The sequence below is a fragment of the Terrapene carolina genome, unplaced genomic scaffold (genome assembly GCF_002925995.2).
Source record: "Terrapene carolina triunguis isolate 2854851 unplaced genomic scaffold, T_m_triunguis-2.0 Scaffold66, whole genome shotgun sequence".
NCBI lineage: Eukaryota > Metazoa > Chordata > Testudines > Emydidae > Terrapene > Terrapene triunguis.
In genome coordinates, this window is record NW_020664417.1 from 23,621,062 (window position 1) to 23,643,569 (window position 22,508).

General features: G+C 42.3%; 1 protein-coding gene across 1 annotated transcript; it reads right to left on the reverse strand.

Annotated features, from left to right (window-relative positions):
* Positions 1–4,162: 4,162 nt before the first annotated feature.
* On the reverse strand, positions 4,163–22,237 carry RNF175 (ring finger protein 175). Its single transcript, XM_029910612.1, has 7 exons — positions 22,169–22,237; positions 19,428–19,582; positions 18,346–18,453; positions 12,954–13,074; positions 12,079–12,212; positions 6,222–6,323; positions 4,163–5,367 (listed from the first exon to the last, which is right to left on the reverse strand). Exons 1-7 carry the CDS (start codon positions 22,235–22,237, stop codon positions 5,247–5,249), a joined length of 810 nt encoding a protein of 269 aa, XP_029766472.1. The 3' UTR covers positions 4,163–5,246.
* Positions 22,238–22,508: the final 271 nt, after the last annotated feature.

Consider the following 22,508-nt stretch of genomic DNA (forward strand, 5'->3'; position numbering starts at 1 on the left):
GAGTTATAAAACATGTAACCCAAGGAAACATTTGGCTATTGCTCAAATTTGTTGTTAATTCTTTCAAGGCCTGATCTAGCTCCCATTTAAATCAATTGGAAAACTTCCCATTTGACTTCCATTGGAATTGGTCTAGACCCAGGATAAAAATGTCAAAAGTCCCTATAGCTATGTTTATACTGCAATCACAGGGTGCAACTGCAGGTCTGTACACATACCCAAGCTAGTTTGAATCTAGCTAGATCGGATCCTGCAATGCTGAAGCCACGGCAGTGTGCACTTCAATGCAGGTTATGCAAACTTGCCTCAAACTCTGGATAACTATTCACAGGGCTAGCCTATGCTGAAGCACATGCTCTCAAGTTAACTAGATTAAAGCTAGCTCCAGTCTCTCTACCTGAGCTGCAATCATACCTGGGCTTACACATGTGTCAGAGCCTGGATAGACTAGGCAATAGAAGCATATCCAAAAGTGACTTAGGAGCCTCAGTCCTATTTTCAAAAGTGATTTGGAAACTTAGGCCCTAACTCCTAACTACCTAATGAAATAAGAGCTGCTCTGAAAAAAAAATCCACTATCTTGCTCCTCTGAGTTCTCCAATTCGTCCTCTTAAAGCTATAGCCTACATCCCACTGCGTCGTAGGCTCCTAAATCACTTCTGAAAATGGGATTCAGGCTCTTAGGTTGCTTAGGTACCCAAACCTCACTCCCACTGTAGTCAAGAAAAGTTCTGTAATTGATTTCAATGGCAGGAGGATTGGGCCTATTCTCATAGTTCTTTTTAGTACTGTGGGTCTTTAACACATTCTTTTGGAAGATGTTTCGTTGATTCACTGTTATATAATTATTCAGGTCAGTGAGGGAAGTCCTCTTGCACTTCTCACTAATCCTTTAGCATGCTGTAACTAAATCTGCTTCCCTAACACCTCCCAATTAAGCAACTCTCAGACAGTGCAACATAAAAAGGAAGATTTATTTACACTTGTATTTGCACATGTGAACATAGCCATAAAAACATTATGGAGTCAAAGAATAGTACACACTAAACAGAAATTTATGCTAATGAGCACAATTCGTTGAGCTGCTCGTAGTTACGGAACTGCCTGTTGAAATAAGAGCTGCTCTGAAGAATTCCACCGCACTGCACCCAAAACTGGAGTTTTGGATCATTAATTTCACCACTCCTTCTTAAAGGCAAAACTTCCACTCTCTCTGCTCTTCCTATTTGCTGAAGTTTTATGGTTTATTCTTCTTCCATTTCTTATGTTCTATATCAAAACCTTAAAGTTGTCCTTAGTTGGCTCCATGTAACTTCAAATTTATCCTGGAATATGATCCATTTAAGTGACGTTCATTATATTTTTCATTTGAAACCTCAATATAAATACTTTTAAAGAATAGGTGATGTTTAGTCTGAATACAGCAGCTGTTATACATACCCTGGAGAAATTACCCTTCCAGGGGCAACTTCACTGACTCATGAACTGCAGAATACACTCTGACATGCACAATCTGTGTTCTAGTCCCTCCTTTTTGGGCTGAGAGTCTGGTACTGCTGAGGCAGTAAGTTAGGCAGTCCCTGAGAAGGGAGAATCTCACATAATTTTTGAATAATACCTCTTTTATAGCTAACACATAGAATTATGGTTAGGGATCTTGCCTTCACCCCTCTTTGGTTGGAGAGATGGTTGCTAAGAGGTGGCCCCTTAGAGTATAGTGTGTGTGTGGGGAAATAAAGGGAGGCGACCTCTCTGGAAAAAAATCCATTCTTCTTTACTGGGGAATTGGTGGGAGGAAGTCACCAGCAGTGGCCTATGTTTGTAGAAGTTCATAAATCCAGAAATTAAATGGGAGAAAGCATTTTACATTGTTGATACCACAGAGTGGCACTTGTTTTAATTCTGGACAACTCACTTATTAAGGGCTGCTCTACTTCACAAAATTAGGTTGGTTTAACTGCATCGCACAGAACTGTGAAATTTCCCATCCTGTGCAATGTAATTAAGCCGACCTAAGCCTCGTGTAGACACCACGAGGTTGACGAAAGAATTTTTTCGTCAAACTAACTACCGCCTCTGGGAGAGGTGGATTTACTACAGTGATGGAAGAACCCCTTTCTTGCTGCAGTAGGTGTCTGCGCCAGAGTGGCACAGCTGTGACACTGTAGCATTTTTAGTGTAACCATAACCTAAAAAATATTTTACTATTAGGGTATGTCTACTCTTAAACTGCTACAGTGGCACAGCTGTCATAGTGCTTCTGGGTAGACACTACCAACGCCAACGGGAGGGGTTCTCCTGTCACTGTTGGTAATCCACCTCCCTGAGAAGCGGTAGTTAAGTTGACATCTGTTGAGCTAGCACGGTGAACAATGGGGGTAGGTTGGCATAGCTACGTCTTTCACGGGGTGTGGATTTTTCACACTCCCAAGAGATGTAGCTATGCCACTGTATGTTCCCAGTGTAGACCAGCCCTTAGAAGTAAAAAGGCTGCAGTGTCTTCAACTACAGTGGAACATACTTGTAGCAAAGTCAATTTGCCATATCAAAACGTAAGGCCCACCCGTGTGCATGACTGTCACACCCTTCCTACACTATACATTTCCTGTTTGACAGTTTGAGGGTAGGAGAATTACAATGTGAAAAAATACATAATATAATAGACATAAAAATGTTAGTTACTGACAGTAAAGATTGAACAAAGACACACCCCACCAACTCAAAAACTTGAAAAGCACGGAAATAAAAAGTTAAGGGAAGAGTTGCCTGTAGTCCTTACTGCTTTCACATCCCCTACTGTGTCTTTCACTTCCATCTGCAACAGATCCCAGCGTCACTGATCTTGCACCCTAAAGCAAAAGCTTATCGGTGACTTCTGACACTCTTGCATCAAGAGAGGGGTACATGTGAGGAGATTATTTTGCAGATTTTATGATGGATTTCAGTGGAATTAGATTAGTACAAGCAGCTCTTTAAAGAGGGGAGCACTGATACAGCAAAAAACAGTGGCGAGAGAGGTGCCTACTAGGACTAGTGGTAAAGATAGGGCTTGTTTACACTTCTCTGCAGGACTACAAGTTGTGAATAGTAGCGTGCTCCAAAGTGCTGCACTGTTACTTCCTGGTGTGAGTGCTGCGGACACGAATTAAAAGGTTCCTAGTTCATATTAAGTTAGTCTTCTTCAAACAGGGCTACTGTAATGCAAAACAGGAGCCTTTTAGTTTGTGCCAACAGCATCCACTCAGGGGAGTGACAGAATAACATTTTGGTACACACTCCTGTAACCTGAACTGTGGGGCAGTGTAGACATAGCCTCAGATTAATGTTTGCTGCATTTGGGAACAAATGATCTTGAGTTAGTCCTTACAGCTGTGGCTGGTCCTCCAAATAATCACATTAATGGATGCTGTTAACACTGGCTGAATAACTGACTATTTGGGTCAGGGGCAGGTCTGAAAAATTAAAGAGAAATCACATTGGGTCAACCCAAAAGGAAACTGTTTCACAATTTTCAGTGAACTGAAATGTTGAAAAAATTTTCATTTTCATTTCAAGGTTTTTTCCCCCCAACATTTAAAAACAGACTAAATAAGGGGTAGGCAACCTATGGCACGCATGCCGAAGGCGGCACGCAAGCTGATTTTCAGTGGCACTCACACTGCCCGGGTCCTGGCCACCAGTCCGGGGGCCTCTGCATTTTAATGTAATTTTAAAGGAAGCTTCTTAAACATTTTAAAAACCTTATTTACTTTACATACAACAATAGTTTAGTTATATATTATAGACTTATAGAAAGAGACCTTCTAAAAACGTTAAAATGTATTACTGGCACGTGAAACCTTAAATTAGAGTGAATAAATGAAGACTCGACACACCACTTCCAAAAGGTTGCTGACCCCTGGACTAAATAAAACTCAGGGAAATTTCAAAATCAAACATCTTTCTGCAATGAAAAAATATAAATATTTTGTTTTGGAAATACACAAATAAAACATTTTGACATTTGCAAATGTTTTTTCTTTTTCGGACCTAAACAATGAGCCAAAATCGACCCAAATTCACGAACTGTTTCAGTCGAGATGAATCTGCATTTGTTTTCAGCAAAAAAAAAAAAAAAAAAAGGGTTTTGCATGTAAAATTTTGCCAAGCTCTAGTGTTGCATTTAAGTTTTATGAGCCAATCCTCAATTTCATCACCCAATGCTACCTGTCACAGAGTGGCTGGGCCCCTTAAGGGGTGATAGGCCACAGCCCTACCTGGGACAAGCTTAGCTCCTCTCCCCAAATGGGGAGGATGAGTACTAATAAATGAGGTCATGACTAACTGAGGCCAGGCCTACAGATATAAGGGAGAAGCCTGAAGGAGAGTGAGGAACTGGAGTATTACTGTCTCCCACTTGAGCTACATAGGGCTGGGAGTGTCAGGCAGAACAGAAGCAACTGGCCTGAAGAAGCTGTTGCAGGTCAGTGCTGTAAGGAGCGAGACTGATTCCTGTAGGGAATAAAGGGACTGTTTGGATTATAACCCAGCTTCAGGAAGGAGGGCTAGGGACTCCTGATTCAATGAGAGAGACTGAACTCAGCTCTGAGAAGGAGGGATGGGGGACTCCTGACTCCAGGAGAGAGAACTGTTCAAACTGTAGAACCCTGGGGCCTGCTGGGGAAGCTGGTATGAAGTACTAATGTCTCTATAGGCTAAAGTGGATCCACCTCCAGAAGGGAGATATTTTAAAATTACATGGAATTGGTGACATTTTTGAGGAGCCCTGGGAGAAAGGGAAACTAAGGAAGTGTGCTGCAGAACCACCCAGGCCAGGAGAGTGTGCTCAAGAGGTGGCTACCTATTTACACTAACCGTCTTTCAGTAATCTGACTTGAACATCAATCAGTTGGTGCTATTGACATACTTACTAGTGCAGCAAATATAAAAAAATATTCAGAAATAGTCATAATGAGAAAAACAGCCATTTCTTTTACTAACATTGTCCTGTCATAAATGCTCCTTTCAAGGAGACCCTTTCCATGCACACTTTGAGAAAATCGGAAATGTTTTAATTTCATGCTGTTCAAGTAATGTAGTATTGCTGTAACATCAGAGAGGTCCACCTGAGGCTCTTGTAGAGCAGTGCAACAAGAACACCAGAGGTCAGTCTTAATTATATTTTTACAATACTAATTACAGGATATAAATAGTATTTTACATATTGAAATACGCAACATTTTACATTCTGGGTATAATCACATATCCTATTCTAAGCCCAGCGAATAGTTAATGACTTGGACTATTCCTATAACAACTGGTTGCCAGGCCACCAGATAGCAGAGCCAATCCAACAGTTGCCCATACAAAACATGTGTACGCTCCCACCTAAACTACTGTTAAGGAAATCTGCTGCCAAGATTGTTTAAAGGTGAAAAGAGATTTGGTATGACATCAGTTCCTTCAGCAATAAGCGAAGAAAAGTACTTGTTTAATGTTCTCAAACATAGTGCTCTCTGGTTCCTCTACAGCAGTGATACTCAGACTGTTGCTCCTGAGCCACAAGTGGCCCTTTAGTGTGTCTCCTGCAGCTCTTTGCAGCACATGATAATTAAATCACACAGTATTTTAATATTCACCAATCTAAGTTATTAACTATCAGGATGCTTTTACTATGTTATTAACCAATTAAGTTATCAATTTGCACTAAGTTATTCACTTATTTTCTGGGAGAATAATATATATAAATAAATATGAATAGTACTATAGTAAATGAAATAATGCATTCACACTACTGTGGCTCTTTTGGGTAATGTTGATTGCTAATTTGGCTCCTGAACCACTGGGGTCTGAGTATCACTGCTCTAGATTATTGTATTTTGAATGATATGATCATAAAAATGTTTAAAGTAAACATGTAAACAGTTCCCCCAACGGGAATTGAAATGGAGCAGAATTTGTCCTACTGACTTTTTCAACCCAACTTGAATGGGGTTTCACAAATGCAGCAGCAGAATTTGGGCTACTGTCCTTCCTTCTGGAGAAACTAGGAGAGAAAACTCTTGTTTACTAACTAGTAAGAAGGAAGTAAAGAAATCTGCTGCTATTACTGCTATTTTAACTGGCCATATTTATTTTTATTTTTTACTCCCACCTCTCTCCACTGGATTATAACACAAATTAGCAAAGTCAAAAGAATTAAAAAATTGAAGTAAAAAACACATTTGTTAAGAAAAGAATACGGGTTACTTAACATCCTCTTCAAATCAACTTTCTCATTGCAGTATGGGCAAGTCTGCTTTTTGCCAACAATGCACCAACCTCGGATGCAAAATTCATGAAATCTTGTATCAGGCATATTGTTAAGGATTTTTTCAAATATAAACAAGGAACAATACATGCTTCTGTGAACTTATCTACAGATTTGAATTATTATTGATTGCGCACATTGCATTGCTGTTTATCTCAGGCACTTACACAGGTCACTTAACTTCTCTGCATCAGTTTCCCCAACTAAAAATGGGGATAATGATATTTACCCAACTTGGATGAAAAGCATGCCACACAATTTCATATTATATTTATTATTAATTATTATTATTATTATTATTAGATATGGGCCCAAGGCAAAATTCTGGATCTGGACATCCTTGAATTTAGGAATAACTGGAATCCAGAGCCAAATTTATTAGTAGCTGGCCCTATTCTTGAATGGGCTGAATCACAACCTCAGATCAAAATACTCTTGAATTTCCCAGTTTGGGTCTATAACTATTATCTTGAGAGTCTGAGGACATTGTTAAAGAAAAAAGAGGTGCAGTTGAGCATTTGAAATTCATGGAAAGTCAGGAGCCTTATGAAGTTGTTGTAAAGTAAGTTATAATTTCTTTTTTAATTTGGGGGAGAGGGGATTAAATGATTGATTAGTTGTAAACTACTTACATTAAGCTATTAAAAGAAGTGATATCAGTTACCTTAGAACAGCTTTAAAGGTCTCCTGTCCTTGTCATGCTTTCATATATTGAGCTGAGTTCCCTGAGTGATTCTGATCCCACTTTCACCCATGCAAATTTGGGGGTAACCTCACCTGAAGTCAGTCACACCAGTGTAACTAGGCTAGGTGAGTGGAGAATCAGGTCCCTTGGTACTTAGGTGCCTTAAGTCTAGGGTTTACATGTCTAAATCCCAGTTTTAGTTCCACAAAACTCTAACCAAACTAAACTAACGCAGTGCCTAAGTTTCTGCCTCGGAGCATGTGCACTGATGCCTATCTCCTGCCTAAGCCCCAGAACAATTCATGAACCAGGGGAAGATGAACATTTGTCTATCTAATTTGCATGCAGAGCCCAATTGGGTAGACTGCTGAGAGGCCACCTACTGGATCAGATCCTATTCAAAATCTGGAGCTCACCTTAACTTTTAGCTCAGTAGTTAGCACTCTCACCTAGGATGTGGGAGATCCAGGTTCAATTTCCCCCTCAGGCAGAAGGGGTGAAATAACTTAAACAGGGATCTCCCATCTCTCAGGAACATGCTCTAATCATAGACCTATGGGAGATTGGGGGGGGGGGGGGCTTCCTTAATCTCTCCTGCTGAAGCTCTTCCCCTTTGTATAAACAATTAGTGACTAGAGCAGGGGGGACTGGACCCTGGTTAAGGTGGGTGTCTTAACTATCAGGCTACAGAGTTATTCTCCTTGTCCCTGCATCCACCAAATGACTATTTAAGTTTTTATCCACAGTGGTACAGCATCATCAGGAGAGATTAAAGGAACCCCGCATCAGCCCCAGACCTCCAGAGAGCTGGGAGACCACTGTTCAAATGCCCCCTCCCCAGCCTCAGGGGGAACTGAACCTAGATCACCCACATCTAGAGTGACCATATTTCCCTGTGCTGAATACAGGACACCTGGTAAAATTACTCTTATTCAAGCGAGTTCAACGGCAATCAATCCAAACTACACAGTACAAACATTCAAATTAACATCAAGTTGACTGAGCCCTTGTTAAAAAGAAATACTGCGTAGTTGGATTCTTTTTATTTACCTTCTTATTTTTAAGGCTTTAGGGTTCACACAGGGAGAGGACACGCCCCCTCCCACCTGTCTGATATCGGGGGCGTGTCCCTCCCTGCCCAGCACTCTCCGCCCTCCATGCCTGGCTGGGCCCCTGGGACAGACCTGCCTCTCCTGGTACTGCATCTTCCCAAGGCACCATGTGGAGGGGGAAACATAGGGTCACCCCCCGCCCCCCATTTCTGCTGGGGTTCACACCAGAATGTGGCCAGCAGCATCCTTTTTGCACTGTGCAGGATGGGACCTGCTTCCAGCCGCACAGGACGGGGGAGGGAGGGAGGGATGACCTGGCCAGTGTCTTTGCAGAGCTCATCTTTTTTTTTTTTTTCCCCCCTTCCCCTCCATGGCTGGAAGCAGCTTGTCCCTTCCTGCTCACACAGTGTCGAAAGGCAGCTAACACCTCCAGGCTGTTGCTGGCCACTGACATAACCCAGCCACCGCCTGTCCCCAGGCTACAGCGCAGCCAGGAAAGGGTTAAGCCCTAAGGATGCATTGTGCACCAGGGCCCAGGGAACCTGATTGCAGGGGCTTCAGGGAACTGGGCCAGAGCGATGACTCAGCAGGGGCAGGGCCAGCTCTGGCTTTTTGGCCGCCCCAAGCAAAAAAAACCAAAAAAACCAAACCTACGGCGCAGCCAGAGCGCGGGTGCAGGGGGACCGGGTGCAGGGGGACCGGCTGCGGGGAGGGAGCGGGCGGGAGAGAGAGAGAAGGGGGCGGCCAGGGCTACAGCAGGGGCGCTGCCACGCGGCCCCTCCCGCTGTGCCGCCTCCTGCCGCCTGCCGCGAGGGCTCCGCTCCGGTCGGCAGGGAGGGAAGGAAGAGGACTGCCCTACAGGGCGCTCTGGTTCTCCGCGCCGCCGCCCCCTACAGGGCGGCCGGAGAGGAACAACAACAACAAAAAAGTGGCCATGCCCTAGGATTGGGCAGAATGCCACCTCGAACAATCTGCCGCCCCAAGCACCAGCTTGCTCAGCTGGTGCCTGGAGCCGGCCCTGAGCAGGGGAGGGTGCCTAGGGGACGGAGCAGCCCTTCACACTAGGGGGTGGGTGAAGAGGATGCTAGGCCCCTGCCCAGGAGGCTGATGTTAAGCCTGCAGGGTCGGGGTGCAAACAGGCTGAAAATCGCTTCCCCTCACCACTCTAGAGCTTAGCTGAGGGGTAGAGAGGATTCCCCGTACCAGCGCTGTGTGGGGCTTTGGCACATGCAGGGCTCAGCTCCTCCTGGCCAGCGCCCCAGGATGGAGGGTTTTGAGCTTTCCCGGGGTGCCAGCCCAGCCAGAGGCAGTGGGGGAAGGAAGGAGCCTGCTGGCCATGCTGTTGGTGAGCTCAGCGCTCCGACGGGGGGCTGGTTCTCCGCACAGCGCTGGGAGCGGGACGCGCCCTGCGGGGGGGGGGGGATATGGAGGAGCTGCAGGGGGTAAAGGGGCAAAGCAGGGAGAGGACAGCGAGAGGGGAAGCACGTAAAGAGCCGATGGGTGGGCAGCAGAGGTGACACGTAACTGGTCGTCGCCCGGCGCTTGCCTGGACTCACCAGCCACCACAGCGCGCAGAAACAGAACGGGGGGCAGAGCCCTACTAGCTGAGAGCCGGCACGCAGCAGGGGCTATGCTGACAGACCAGCAGGGGGAGCGGCCAGCCCCGCCACCAGCCTTGCACACCCACCAGACCCTCCACTCATCACTGGTAGGCGGGCAGCTGGCGAGCAGGGATCCGACCAGCAGCAAGACCCACCAATACTGATGGGGGAGTGGGGGAGGAGAGACAGAAAATACAGGACAATTTGCCCATTTTTAAGAAAAAGTTGGGACACCTGCAGGAGGGCTTAAGTATGGGACTGTCCCTTTAAAAACGGGATGTCTAGTCATCCTACCCACATCCCACATGAGTGCATTAACCATAAGGCTAAAAATTATAGGGTGAGCAGCAGCTCCATTTTGTGTGTGAGACAGGTGCCTAACTCGTTCCTGCAGGAAACTTCTTAGGTGTCTAAGCTGCCTGACTTCAAGAGATGTGTTTTCATTTGTGGACCACTAAGCCGAGACAGGCACCTCCCTGCAGCCCAGAGGCAGTAGCCTACCTCAGAGAGGGGCAGGGCTTATCACACACCTCTTTTTTGGTTTCTCTCTCTCTAATGTGCTGGCTTTTGTGGATCACATTCCAATCTTCCCCATTCATTGTATAGGGAGGCTAGGTGCCTAACTCAGGCTTTGTGGATCACAGTGGTGTTCCTGTGATTTTTTTTTTTCTAGGAGCCTACAAGTTAGACACGGTGATGCTCAGCAATGCAATGACTAAATCCCTTGTGGATCAGGCCCTTCTGTCTTAACCTATGGTACATCAGATGGCAGCACCGGCTCAGTGAAACTGCATCTCTCAATGGCCGAACTTCAACTTGCAGCTGCTCTGTTCTATGGCACTGATTTTTCTGGGGAAGGATATGCAAACGCTGCTGCTACGCAGTCAAGGTATTATTGGACTGTAGATACGGATCGCTACATAGAAAGTGGGCAATGGTCATAGATTCTAAAGCCAGAAGGGACCATTATGATCATCTAGTCTGACTTGTATACCACAGGCCATAGAAATGCCCAAAATTAATTCTTTTAGAAAAAAACCAAATATTGATTTTTAAAATGGTCAGTGATAGAATATCCACCATAACCATTGGAATAATTTACCTAGGGTCAATTACTCTCACTGTTGAAAATTTACACCTTTATTTCCAGTTTGTATAAACAGTAATCAAGTCACCCCTTAACCTTTGCTTTGTTAAGATAAACACATGGACCCTTGAGTCTGTCACTGTAAGGCAAGTTTTCTGTTCTCACGGCTTGTCTCTGAACCCTCTCCAATTTTTCAACATTGTTCTTTAATTGTGGATATCAGACCTGGACATAGTATTCCAGTAGCAGTCTCACCAGTGCCAAATACAGAAGTAAAATAACCTCTTTATGGCTCGAGATTCGCCTGTTTATGCATCCAAAGATCATATTAGCCCTTTAGGCCACAGCCTTGCAGTGGGAGCTTATATTCAGCTGACTATCCACCATGACCCCCAAATCTTTTTCAGAGTCAGTTTTTCAGGATAGAGTTCCCCATCCTGTAAGTATGGCTTGCCTTCTTTGTTCCTAGATGTATATATTTACATTTTAGCCATTTTAAAAATGCATATTGTTTGCTTGCACCCAAGTTACCAAGCAATCCAGATCACTCTGCATCAGTGGCCTGTTCTCCGAATTATTTACCACTCCCACAATTTGCAAACAATCTGCAAACTTCATCAGGGATAATTTTATGTTTTCTTCCAGGTCTTTGATAAAAGCGTTGAATAGTGTGGGGCCAAGAACAGAGCCATGTGGGATCCCACTACAAACACACCCATTCAATGATGATCCCCCATTTACAATTACATTTTCAGACATGTTAAGTTAGCCAACTTTTAATTTATTTAATATGTGCCATATTAATTTTATATCATTCTAGTTTTTAATCAAACTGTTGTGCAGTACCAAGTCAAATGCTTTACAAAGGTCTATGTACATTACATCAAACACTATTACCTTTATCAATCAGACTTGTAATCTCAGGCTTGTCCCTGTGGCCTGCCGCCTCCCGCAGCTTCCAGTAGCTGGGAATGGTGAACTGTGGCCACTGGGAGCTGCGGGGGGCCGTGCCTGTCGACAGTCAACATCTGTAAAATGTCTCACAGCCTGCAATCAGCTTACCCTGGTTGCCCACCACTGGGTTAGCTGCTTGATGCACCTGAGTTTCAGTAGCTTGGGAAGCAAGCATTGCATGATAGCACTTAAACTTAGGTCTCCTACTAAACCTCATGTGAGCAAACAGGCAACTTATTCCATATCGCTATTTTTACCTTTTGTGCTGTGGTTTCTTTGATTGTGTTCATTTATTTCTCTTCACCTCTGTTCCCCTCCCCCCCCCGACTGTTTATTGCTAATCGTTTTATTTTTGGTGCAACAGCAAGAAAAGAGGAAACCATTGTTTCATAATTGAATTGAAAGGATACACATGATTGCATGACAGCTGGTAGGTATTTTCAGTTATCCCTTCCTCATTTATGTCCACAAAGATTTTCTGTCCACAGTCTGCACAGATGTCATTGGACAAATTTCTTGTAGGCATCCCACTGACATTATAAAACTGTTGAATATTTATAGTGGGGGAAACAACACTTTCCATTAGGGCCCAGGAGACGCAAATAACTCAGTATAAGTCCACAATGGTTAAGGACAGGAATGAAAGAAGCTAAAACTGTCTTAGATACTAGTGACAGAATGTATAGATCCTGACATGTAGGTGGTTTGGAGAGAATTAAAATCTTCTTGCTGAGAAGAGAACTTCAACAAGTGTCTGCCTCTATTGCAAACCGTGCCAAACATCCCAGACTTGTCCTTCACTAAGGACACCTACATTCCCTAACTGCGTCATTAAGAAGACAAGAGTTGCAAAAAGGGAAAGATTTAAAGGCTCTTTCACTGGGTTTTGGAGAACTAAGAAGCAGACCCTCCTATGGCAATGAGGAGTCTTTTTTTTTGGTCTCTTGTTTATATGGAATCAGGTTGAGAGAAACCCTATTTTTGCCTTTTTTGTTTGGACCAGCCCTCTACGTTGCTATATAGGGATTGTGTCTCCTAACTCAGACCAGTGAATACTCACTGGTTATAATACTGTATTAAGAAATTCCTTTTGAAACTAAGATCAGTCAGAAAGTAGGAGAGTTTGCCTATGGCACAATAAAAGTTGTCTTTAAGGAAAGGTTAGATAAACTTCTAGAAAGAGTACGGGGTGACCTTTCTTCTAGAAGCATGGGGTACAACTAGACTCAAGAGCTCATTGCCAGTCCATCTGACTGTCATTCAACGTAATGAAACCAGCACTTACGCCTATAGTGGAAGCCATGTAATCAGAACAAATCTCTGCAAAGTCTCTTCCCATCACTCCATAGTAGAGTCCATAAAACAGCAATATCACACCAAAATCCATGGAATCTTCAGTCTTGATTCTGTATAAAAACAGATAAAGAGCATATGGGTGTGTTTGCTAGTGTACAGAATATAGGGAGAAAGTATCAAACTGATTTTTACTCCTGATAGCTCTGGCTTTTGTTTTTCCTCACTACAACTCTGTTTTCAATTTCCTTCGAAGCCAACTTCATATTTGTGGTGTAATAAGGAACAACATTAATCTCATAAAAGTATGCTCTAACAATTTCTGTTATCTTTATAGACACTTAACTCGACCTAAATAAGGTATTATAGAAAGTGCAAAAATGGCATTTTTTCCATGGGAAAAATCTTTAAAATACAAATGAATTAGGCGGACATTTTATTGTTTCGAGGAAGCAACAAAATCACCCAATACTTAGTAAAAATGTAAAATGCCTTTCAAATAAATGCTAAATTATTTTAGCTGAAAGAACTCATCCTGGAAAAAATGCTCAACAATAAAGTTCACTATACTGCAGTAAATGAAGCTTAAAAGCAGAAGCACTACACAAAAATAACAGTCAGGAATTGTGAAAATACTGTGATCTAAGTCAAAAGCTTAAGTATGATGTTAATAAAGCTTATTGTTAAGTCACCTTCTACAGTAGTTTACTTTATACAATATTAGTTATTAACAGCACCCAGAAGTATATTAGGTACTTTATAGATCAGGTCCCTGTCCTGCTGAGTTTACAATCTAATCATACATACTGTACACGCACATAAAAGAACAACAGATATTATATACACTTTGCAAACTCCCAAAGCTTTTCTTTGCCTCATCTCCAGTGCTCCCACAGCTCCAAAGCAATGCTGCCTGTAAACATTAAATGGGTACTATCCAGTCACTCCTGTCTGTGAAGTACATGTAATATAGATTCTTTCATAGATTCATAGATTCTAGGACTGGAAGGGACCTCGAGAGGTCATCGAGTCCAGTCCCCTGTCCGCATGGCAGGACCAAATACTGTCTAGACCATCCCTGATAGACATTTATCTAACCTACTCTTAAATATCTCCATAGATGGAGATTCCACAACCTCCCTAGGCAATTTATTCCAGTGTTTAACCACCCTGACAGTTAGGAACTTTTTCCTAATGTCCAACCTAGACCTCCCTTGCTGCAGTTTAAGCCCATTGCTTCTTGTTCTATCCTTAGAGGCTAAGGTGAACAAGTTTTCTCCCTCCTCCTTATGACACCCTTTTAGATACCTGAAAACTGCTATCATGTCCCCTCTCAGTCTTCTCTTTTCCAAACTAAACAAACCCAATTCTTTCAGCTTTCCTTCATAGGTCATGTTCTCAAGACCTTTAATCATTCTTGTTGCTCTTCTCTGGACCCTTTCCAATTTCTCCACATCTTTCTTGAAATGCGGTGCCCAGAACTGGACACAATATTCCAGCTGAGGCCTAACCAGAGCAGAGTAGAGCGGAAGAATGACTTCTCGTGTCTTGCTCACAACACACCTGTTAATACATCCCAGAATCATGTTTGCTTTTTTTGCAACAGCATCACACTGTTGACTCATATTTAGCTTGTGGTCCACTATAACCCCTAGATCCCTTTCTGCCGTACTCCTTCCTAGACAGTCTCTTCCCATTCTGTATGTGTGAAATTGATTTTTTTCTTCCTAAGTGGAGCACTTTGCATTTGTCTTTGTTAAACTTCATCCTGTTTAACTCAGACCATTTCTCCAATTTGTCCAGATCATTTTGAATTATGACCCTGTCCTCCAAAGCAGTTGCAATCCCTCCCAGTTTGGTATCATCTGCAAACTTAATAAGCGTACTTTCTATGCCAATATCTAAGTCATTAATGAAGATATTGAACAGAGCCGGTCCCAAAACAGACCCCTGAGGAACCCCACTCGTTATGCCTTTCCAGCAGGATTGGGAACCATTAATAACAACTCTCTGAGTATGGTTATCCAGCCAGTTATGCACCCACCTTATAGTAGCCCCATCTAAATTGTATTTGCTTAGTTTATCGATAAGAATATCATGCGAGACCCGTATCAAATGCCTAACTAAAGTCTAGGTATACCACATCCACAGCTTCTCCCTTATCCACAAGACTCGTTATCCTATCAAAGAAAGCTATCAGATTGGTTTGACATGATTTGTTCTTTACAAATCCATGCTGGCTGTTCCCTATCACCTTACCACCTTCCAAGTGTTTGCAGATGATTTCCTTAATTACTTGCTCCATTATCTTCCCTGGCACAGAAGTTAAACTAACTGGTCTGTAGTTTCCTGGGTTGTTTTTATTTCCCTTTTTATAGATGGGCACTATATTTGCCCTTTTCCAGTCTTCTGGAATCTCTCCCGTCTCCCATGATTTTCCAAAGATAATAGCTAGAGGCTCAGATACCTCCTCTATTAGCTCCTTGAGTATTCTAGGATGCATTTCATCAGGCCCTGGTGACTTGCAGGCATCTAACTTTTCTAAGTGATTTTTAACTTGTTCTTTTTTTATTTTATCTGCTAAACCTACCCCCTTCCCATTAGCATTCACTAGGTTAGGCATTCCTTCAGACTTCTCGGTGAAGACCGAAACAAAGAAGTCATTAAGCATCTCTGCCATTTCCAAGTTTCCTGTTACTGTTTCTCCCTCTTCACTAAGCAGTGGGCCTACCCTGTCTTTGGTCTTCCTCTTGCTTCTAATGTATTGATAAAAAGTCTTCTTGTTCCTTTTATTCCCGTAGCTAATTTGAGCTCATTTTGTGCCTTTGCCTTTCTAATCTTGCCCCTGCATTCCTGTGTTGTTTGCCTATATTCATCCTTTGTAATCTGTCCTAGTTTCCATTTTTTATATGACTCCTCTTTATTTTTTAGATCATGCAAGATCTCGTGGTTAAGCCAAGGTGGTCTTTTGCCACATTTTCTATCTTTCCTAACCAGCAGAATAGCTTGCTTTTGGGCCCTTAATAGTGTCCCTTTGAAAATCTGCCAGCTCTCCTCAGTTGTTTTTCCCCTCAGTCTTGATTCCCATGGGACCTTACCTATCAGCTCTCTGAGCTTACCAAAATCCGCCTTCCTGAAATCCATTGTCTCTATTTTGCTGTTCTCCCTTCTACCCTTCCTTAGAATTGCAAACTCTATGATTTCATGATCACTTTCACCCAAGCTGCCTTCTACTTTCAAATTCTCAACGAGTTCCTCCCTATTTGTTAAAATCAAGTCTAGAATAGCTTCCCCCCTAGTAGCTTTTTCAACCTTCTGAAATAAAAAGTTGTCTGCAATGCAGTCCAAGAATTTGTTGGATAGTCTGTGCCCCGCTGTGTTATTTTCCCAACATATATCCGGATAGCTGAAGTCCCCCATCACCACCAAATCTTGGGCTTTGGATGATTTTGTTAGTTGTTTAAAAAAAGCCTCATCCACCTCTTCCACCTGGTTAGGTGGCCTGTAGTAGACTCCTAGCATGACATCACCCTTGTTTTTTACACCTTTTAGCCTAACCCAGAGACTCTCAACACTTCCGTCTCCTATGTCCATCTCTACCTCCATCCAAGTGAGTACATTTTTAATATATAAGGCAACACCTCCTCCCTTTTTCCCGTCTATCCTTCCTGAGCAAGCTGTACCCATCCACACCAACATTCCAATCATGTGTATTATCCCACCAAGTTTCAGTGATGCCAACAATGTCATAGTTGTATTTATTTATTAGCACTTCCAGTTCTTCCTGCTTATTACCCATACTTCTCGCATTTGTATAGAGGCATCTAAGATACTGGTTTGATCTTTCCTCCCAGTTTTGTCCTGACCCTCCTTTCTCTCTGCCAATATAGCCCACACTCCCTCTCGTTTCTGACCCATCTCTCAGGTCTCCATGTTCCCCACTTACCTGTGGGCTTTGCTCACCTGTCCCCGTCGAACCTAGTTTAAAGCCCTCCTCACTAGGTTAGCCAGTCTGTGTCCAAATAGGGTCTTTCCCCTCCTCGAAAGGTGAACGCCATCTCTGCCTAGCAGTCCTTCCTCGAATAGCATCCCGTGGTCTAGGAAGCCAAAGCCCTCCTGGCGACACCATCTTCGCAGCCAGGCATTCACCTCCATGATGCATCTGTCTCTGCCCGAGCCCCTACCTTTGACAAGAAGGCAGTTTTCCAAAATAGCCTCCTCATTTCATGTTTCCTTCTAAAAATCAGTACTACAAACACTGTTTTCTTATCAGCAACTGTAGACCAACAGCCACTCTGTTTCTTTACTCATTTGCATACACAGATTGGGGGAATAATGCAATAACTGCCTTGAAGGAGACTCAAATAAGGGTCTTTTGTTCCCCAGCCATTAGTGGCTGCAAGTGCTGTGGGGGTCGCATGAACTTGGGAGAAGGTAACTCCTAATATTCCTCCATATAAATTTGTATAGTTGCTTCTGAACTGGCATTGATGGACTGTGGAGGTAGCAAAATTCAGCCTTTCAATCCAAGAGCAGCCATATCGGCCAGAACTCCCTGGGAGGCCAGAAACTTCCCCCAGGAGTACACTCTCACAGATCTGGGAGCCTCCCATGAGACCTAAGAATGCACTGCTAATTTTTGCTGACAGGGGGGACACAAGGAGAGCCTTTAAAATGAGTGCGGTTGTTGTCTCCATGAGTTTGGGGGTGGAGAGGTGGGTTTGGTTAAAACCTTGATTGGATTTTTGGCACAGGAAGGGGAATTTTGTAAATATCCTTAAAACAATTAATCAGTAGGGAGATGTGTAATAGTTTGTGGAATGAGTTGGGTTAAAGAGAACAGAACTGAGGGTAGGGATAAGAGTCAAAATCAAAAAGGAAAATACCTGACAATACAATAGATCAGTAGAGCGGCAATTGGACATAGCCATATATAAAGAGGAACTACAAGATGTGTGCTAAACATCACTCTGATCACCATGCTTATATATTTTATTTCTGTCCCTTAGCCTGTGTATGCATCATCTCCTGTGTGAATCCCATTGCAGGAGCAGGGCCTTACTTAACAGTTAAAATAAATAGTTAAAAGTACAAACACCGGGGTGGTATGTAATTTTATTTTTTCCCCTTACAATCCAGGAATACAATATATGAAGCCACTAAAGCAGTTTAAGCATCAAGTCTCAGATTAATTGTGCAAAAAAAACTAGAGAAAATGTAAACCTGTGCCCTAAGCTATAGTTATTTGTTTGACGTGGGGAAAAGATTAGATTTCAGGTGAACGTTTTCATTGCAACCATCAAAGTTTATAAACATTCTACATAAAAGCATATTTTGAAAGTAACAAGAGACACACAATCTGAAGATTACCTGAAGATACCTACCGAAAGAATAAATTAAATCCAAACGTGGTAAACATTATAGCTAAATAACCCACAATTCCAATTGCATAACTCAGTTTATAGATAAGAAGAAACCACTTGTAGACCAACCTGTGGATCAGAGAAAAGGAAACATACTGAAGATCTCCAAAATCTCATACTGTATCATATCTTAGACTGCTACATCTTTTTACAAATTCAGTTTCTAACAAATGCAAGTTTAAAATGTCCTGTCTTTGTCTATATTCAAAATTAAACTGGGATTAAAATCCATTTGGATGGAAACTCCTTTCTTATCACAAGAAATGGGTGTATCACCACACCTGCATATTTAACAAATTACATTGCCAAGAAGGTACCCTGGGCCTGCTCCACCAAAAGACGACTAGTGATCATTAGGATTTACTGCTGTGAGTAGTCGCTTTGAAGTAAATGGCCTTGGCTACACTGGCGCTGTACAGCGCTGCAACTTGCTGCGCTCAGGGGTGTGAAAATGCCCCCTCCCCGAGCGCAGCGAGTACAGTGCTGTAAAGCGCGAGTGTAATCAGAGCCTGCAGCGCTGCACGCTCGCTCGCAGTGCTGCAAGCTATTCCCCTCGGAGAGGTGGAGTACTTACAGTGCTGCAAGAGAGCTCTCGCAGTGCTGGCGGCCCGACTACACTCGCTGGGAAGTCCTGAGTGTAGCCAAGGCCAATGATAGTGCTCAAATGGAGCTACTCACTGTAGTAAGCACCACACTGTAGTGTTTGTAGGGTGAGGCCCATAGCTGAATACAGGAGTTAAGATACACATATATGGTGCTAACTTTAACTTTCATACTTACTCATTTACATTTCAAGTTTGATAAAGGTCACCAACCAAAAGCATACTTAGGCATCTAAATAAAAGGAGCTTGATTTCTCTAGGTGTTATTCAAACATAGCAATGTGATTAATAAATGTCTTAATCTACAACTATTAAATTTATTAAACTTTGTGACACATGAACAGCAAATGACTGCAAGTCCAACCAAAGTATCCCCTTAACAATCCCCACCCTCCATCTTCAATTGTTCTTCAAAAGAAAGAGGACCTAAAGAATACATACCGTGGTGTTCTGCCTGAGAGGGGTTTGTGGGTACCTCTGAAGATGATGTAACTGGTAATAACTGAGAACATTCCCCACATGGACAGAAATCGCCACCAGTAAAGTTTGATGGTGAAATACAAAGGAACAACCCACATCTGCAGGAGGGTTACTAGCTGTCAGAGAAATAAAGAAAGTCACTTTAAACTACTAAGAGCCTAGAGTTCTGTATTCCATCATTATTTTAATTAAAGTATATTGACAAACCAGAATAGTGACAAACCACTACAAAATATATATTGCATCATTTGTACAGCACTGACCACACTGTGGCCCTGATATTGATTTGGGCACTACTGCATTATAACTAATGATGATGATTTTTCTCTCACTTACAACACTGTAGCTCAGGAATAATTCCAATTCAGTGGATAGCTACACTGTTATAAAACTGGGGTAAAAGAAATCAGAAATCAGGCCCATAATCAAAAGGCCATATCCTCCGCTGATGTCATGCCACTGAAATCAACTGATTTTAAAAAAATCAATTTACATTTAAAAGTGACTTATACGAAAGTTCATGGGCCAAAATCTCTGAAATCAACGGAGTTACATCAGTTAAGAATTTGGCCAATAAAATTTAGAGTAACTCTTAAAAGCCTCTACTGAGAGTCATGGCATTGAATTCAGTCCCAAATAAACCAGCCATAAAACACTGACAATGACTTTCTAAAAATCTCACTCAACAGCACAAACAAAATGGATTAAACTTTTTCATCTTTTTCTCAATTAATGCTGGTAAACTTAATAATTTATACTTGCTCATCTCTGCTTTTTAATTTGCCTGTGGTAATCAAATATCTATTCCAGATCCTTTACAATATGCAAACATTTTAAACCCACTGAATAGTCAGCCCTCTGATGTTGGCACTCTCCAGGACTCCTATTCATTGACCATGAATTTGGCACTGGGAAAACCTGATGGTGATAGAGATAAAGCTATAATGACTTTAATGTGTTTGTAAAATTTAAGAGTTGCAGCTCCTAATCCTGTATTGGTAGGCTTTATAATAAGGTTGCTGAGAATAAAAGAAACTGTGAAGAGACTCATTTAGAATGTGGATAAATTAAAAAACAACAACCCCCTCCCCCCAAATGTTATCTATAACAGGGTGACGGGTCACAATTTCCTTATTGGGGGGAGGGAAGGGAAGGATAGGAATCTTATCTCTTAAACCTAAAATGAAATCATGTAGTGCCCAATCTTATTCCAGCTGACATCTATCGGTGTTTTGCCATAGACTCCAATGGCAGCAGAACTGAGCCTTTCCTCTGTTACTAAGAAAAATTAGGGACTTTTTGTATTTAAAAACAAAAGGGAAATACAAACTTTCCCCTAAAAAAAACCCTTTAATATGAAGCAATATTTTGTTAAAATTAGCATTTAATTATCAAGGTCTTGATAAAAGATTAGGTCATTTAAAATAAATAGATGTAAAAGATAGGAACACAGCAATTCTGGATCAGACATTGATCCAGCTGGGCCTAAGCCCTGCATTGCAGAGATCAAGGCCTACTACAAGGTGTGGGAAAGTCTGCTACTCAACTATCAAAATAATATTGCTCCTCCCATCCCATGCACTACCAGTTGCCTCTGGTGGGTCATTTGAGGGTTTGTCTGCACTGGCAATTAACAGCACTGCAACTTTCTCGCTCAGGGGTGTGAAAAAACACCCCCTCCGAGCGCAGCAAGTTGCAGCACTGTAAAGCACCAGTGTAAACAGTGCCCAAGCGCTGGGAGCCACGCCCCTCATTGAGGTGGTTTTTTTCGTGCGCTGGGTGATTCTATGAACACCAGACAGGGTGAATGCAACCTCTGCATGTCACGCAATGCAGTGTAGGATTGGCATGTGATCTGCAGTAGCCAAGACCTGATACTTCAAAAGAAGGCAAAAGGACTACAGAATGCTTCCCAATGTGCACGGGGAGCAAGCATACACACTGTTACATGTACTCCTTTGTGGAGTTCAGCACCTTCTCCTCTTTAGTGGCTGGCATGAGTTATGGCTGTGCCTTCTCACTGCATTCTGCCTATCCCTTCCTGCCCCCTGTAGGGCACTGTTCACCCTCACGAGAGATGGGGGAGCAGTTCCTGGCTTTCTTTGACTGCAGGGACTGGAATTCTCACTGGCCCTCACCTAAGCCATGCCAGTTGGAAGAGGCTTCCTGCTGCCTCCCCTTCCCACTGTGCACCTGTGTAAGGGCCAGGAAGAATATGATCCTAAAGTTCTAACATGATCACATGTTATTTTTTGACTGCTGAAAGTGGAACCTAAAATTACAGTTCAGCCTCTTAAATTATCAGACCGTCAGCTACATAGGAGCAGCAACTTTCCCAGATTTGTTCAATGCTAATCATCGTTATCTAATTGGTTAGTTATAAACATTCATGTCTTAACCAATTTTAAAATTGTACTTTGAGATTTTCTTTGCTAATTCTATAAAGGAGATTGATTAGAATATAGTATTTTAATGTAATATCTTCACCAAAATTCAATCTAAAAAGAACTCATCTCTTCAAAGCTATTAAAGATACTCTTCATTGTGTTCCATACAAATTGAACTGTTAATTTTAATAGTAATTGCCACATATGAAATGTAGGAAAGTTATATCAAGTAAATAAGAGTATAAAAATATGAAATCATGTCATAAAGATACAAGGCCTAGTATCTGCAATATATTAATAATTCTGGAGGGTCACCATCTGGACGACGTCATATAATAACACATCTGCATTGCTGGTAAATGGCAACTCTAGCATCTGGATCATATTATTCCAAATTTTCCTCAGCCATATATCATAGCAAGAGGAATTTCCTGACAAATCAGACAGCTGCCAAAAAGTGAAATGTTTTTCTCTTTATTGTACTTTAAATGAGCACAAAAAGACCTGGAAGTGAAGTCAGCACTGGCGTCCTAGACAGCATTCCCATTTTCTAATTATACAGATGGAACAACAATTCACACAAACACACAATGATTTTTTTAAAGATTATATTTGTACTCTGCCTCAAATTATCTTTTTTTTCTGTTATGAGTAA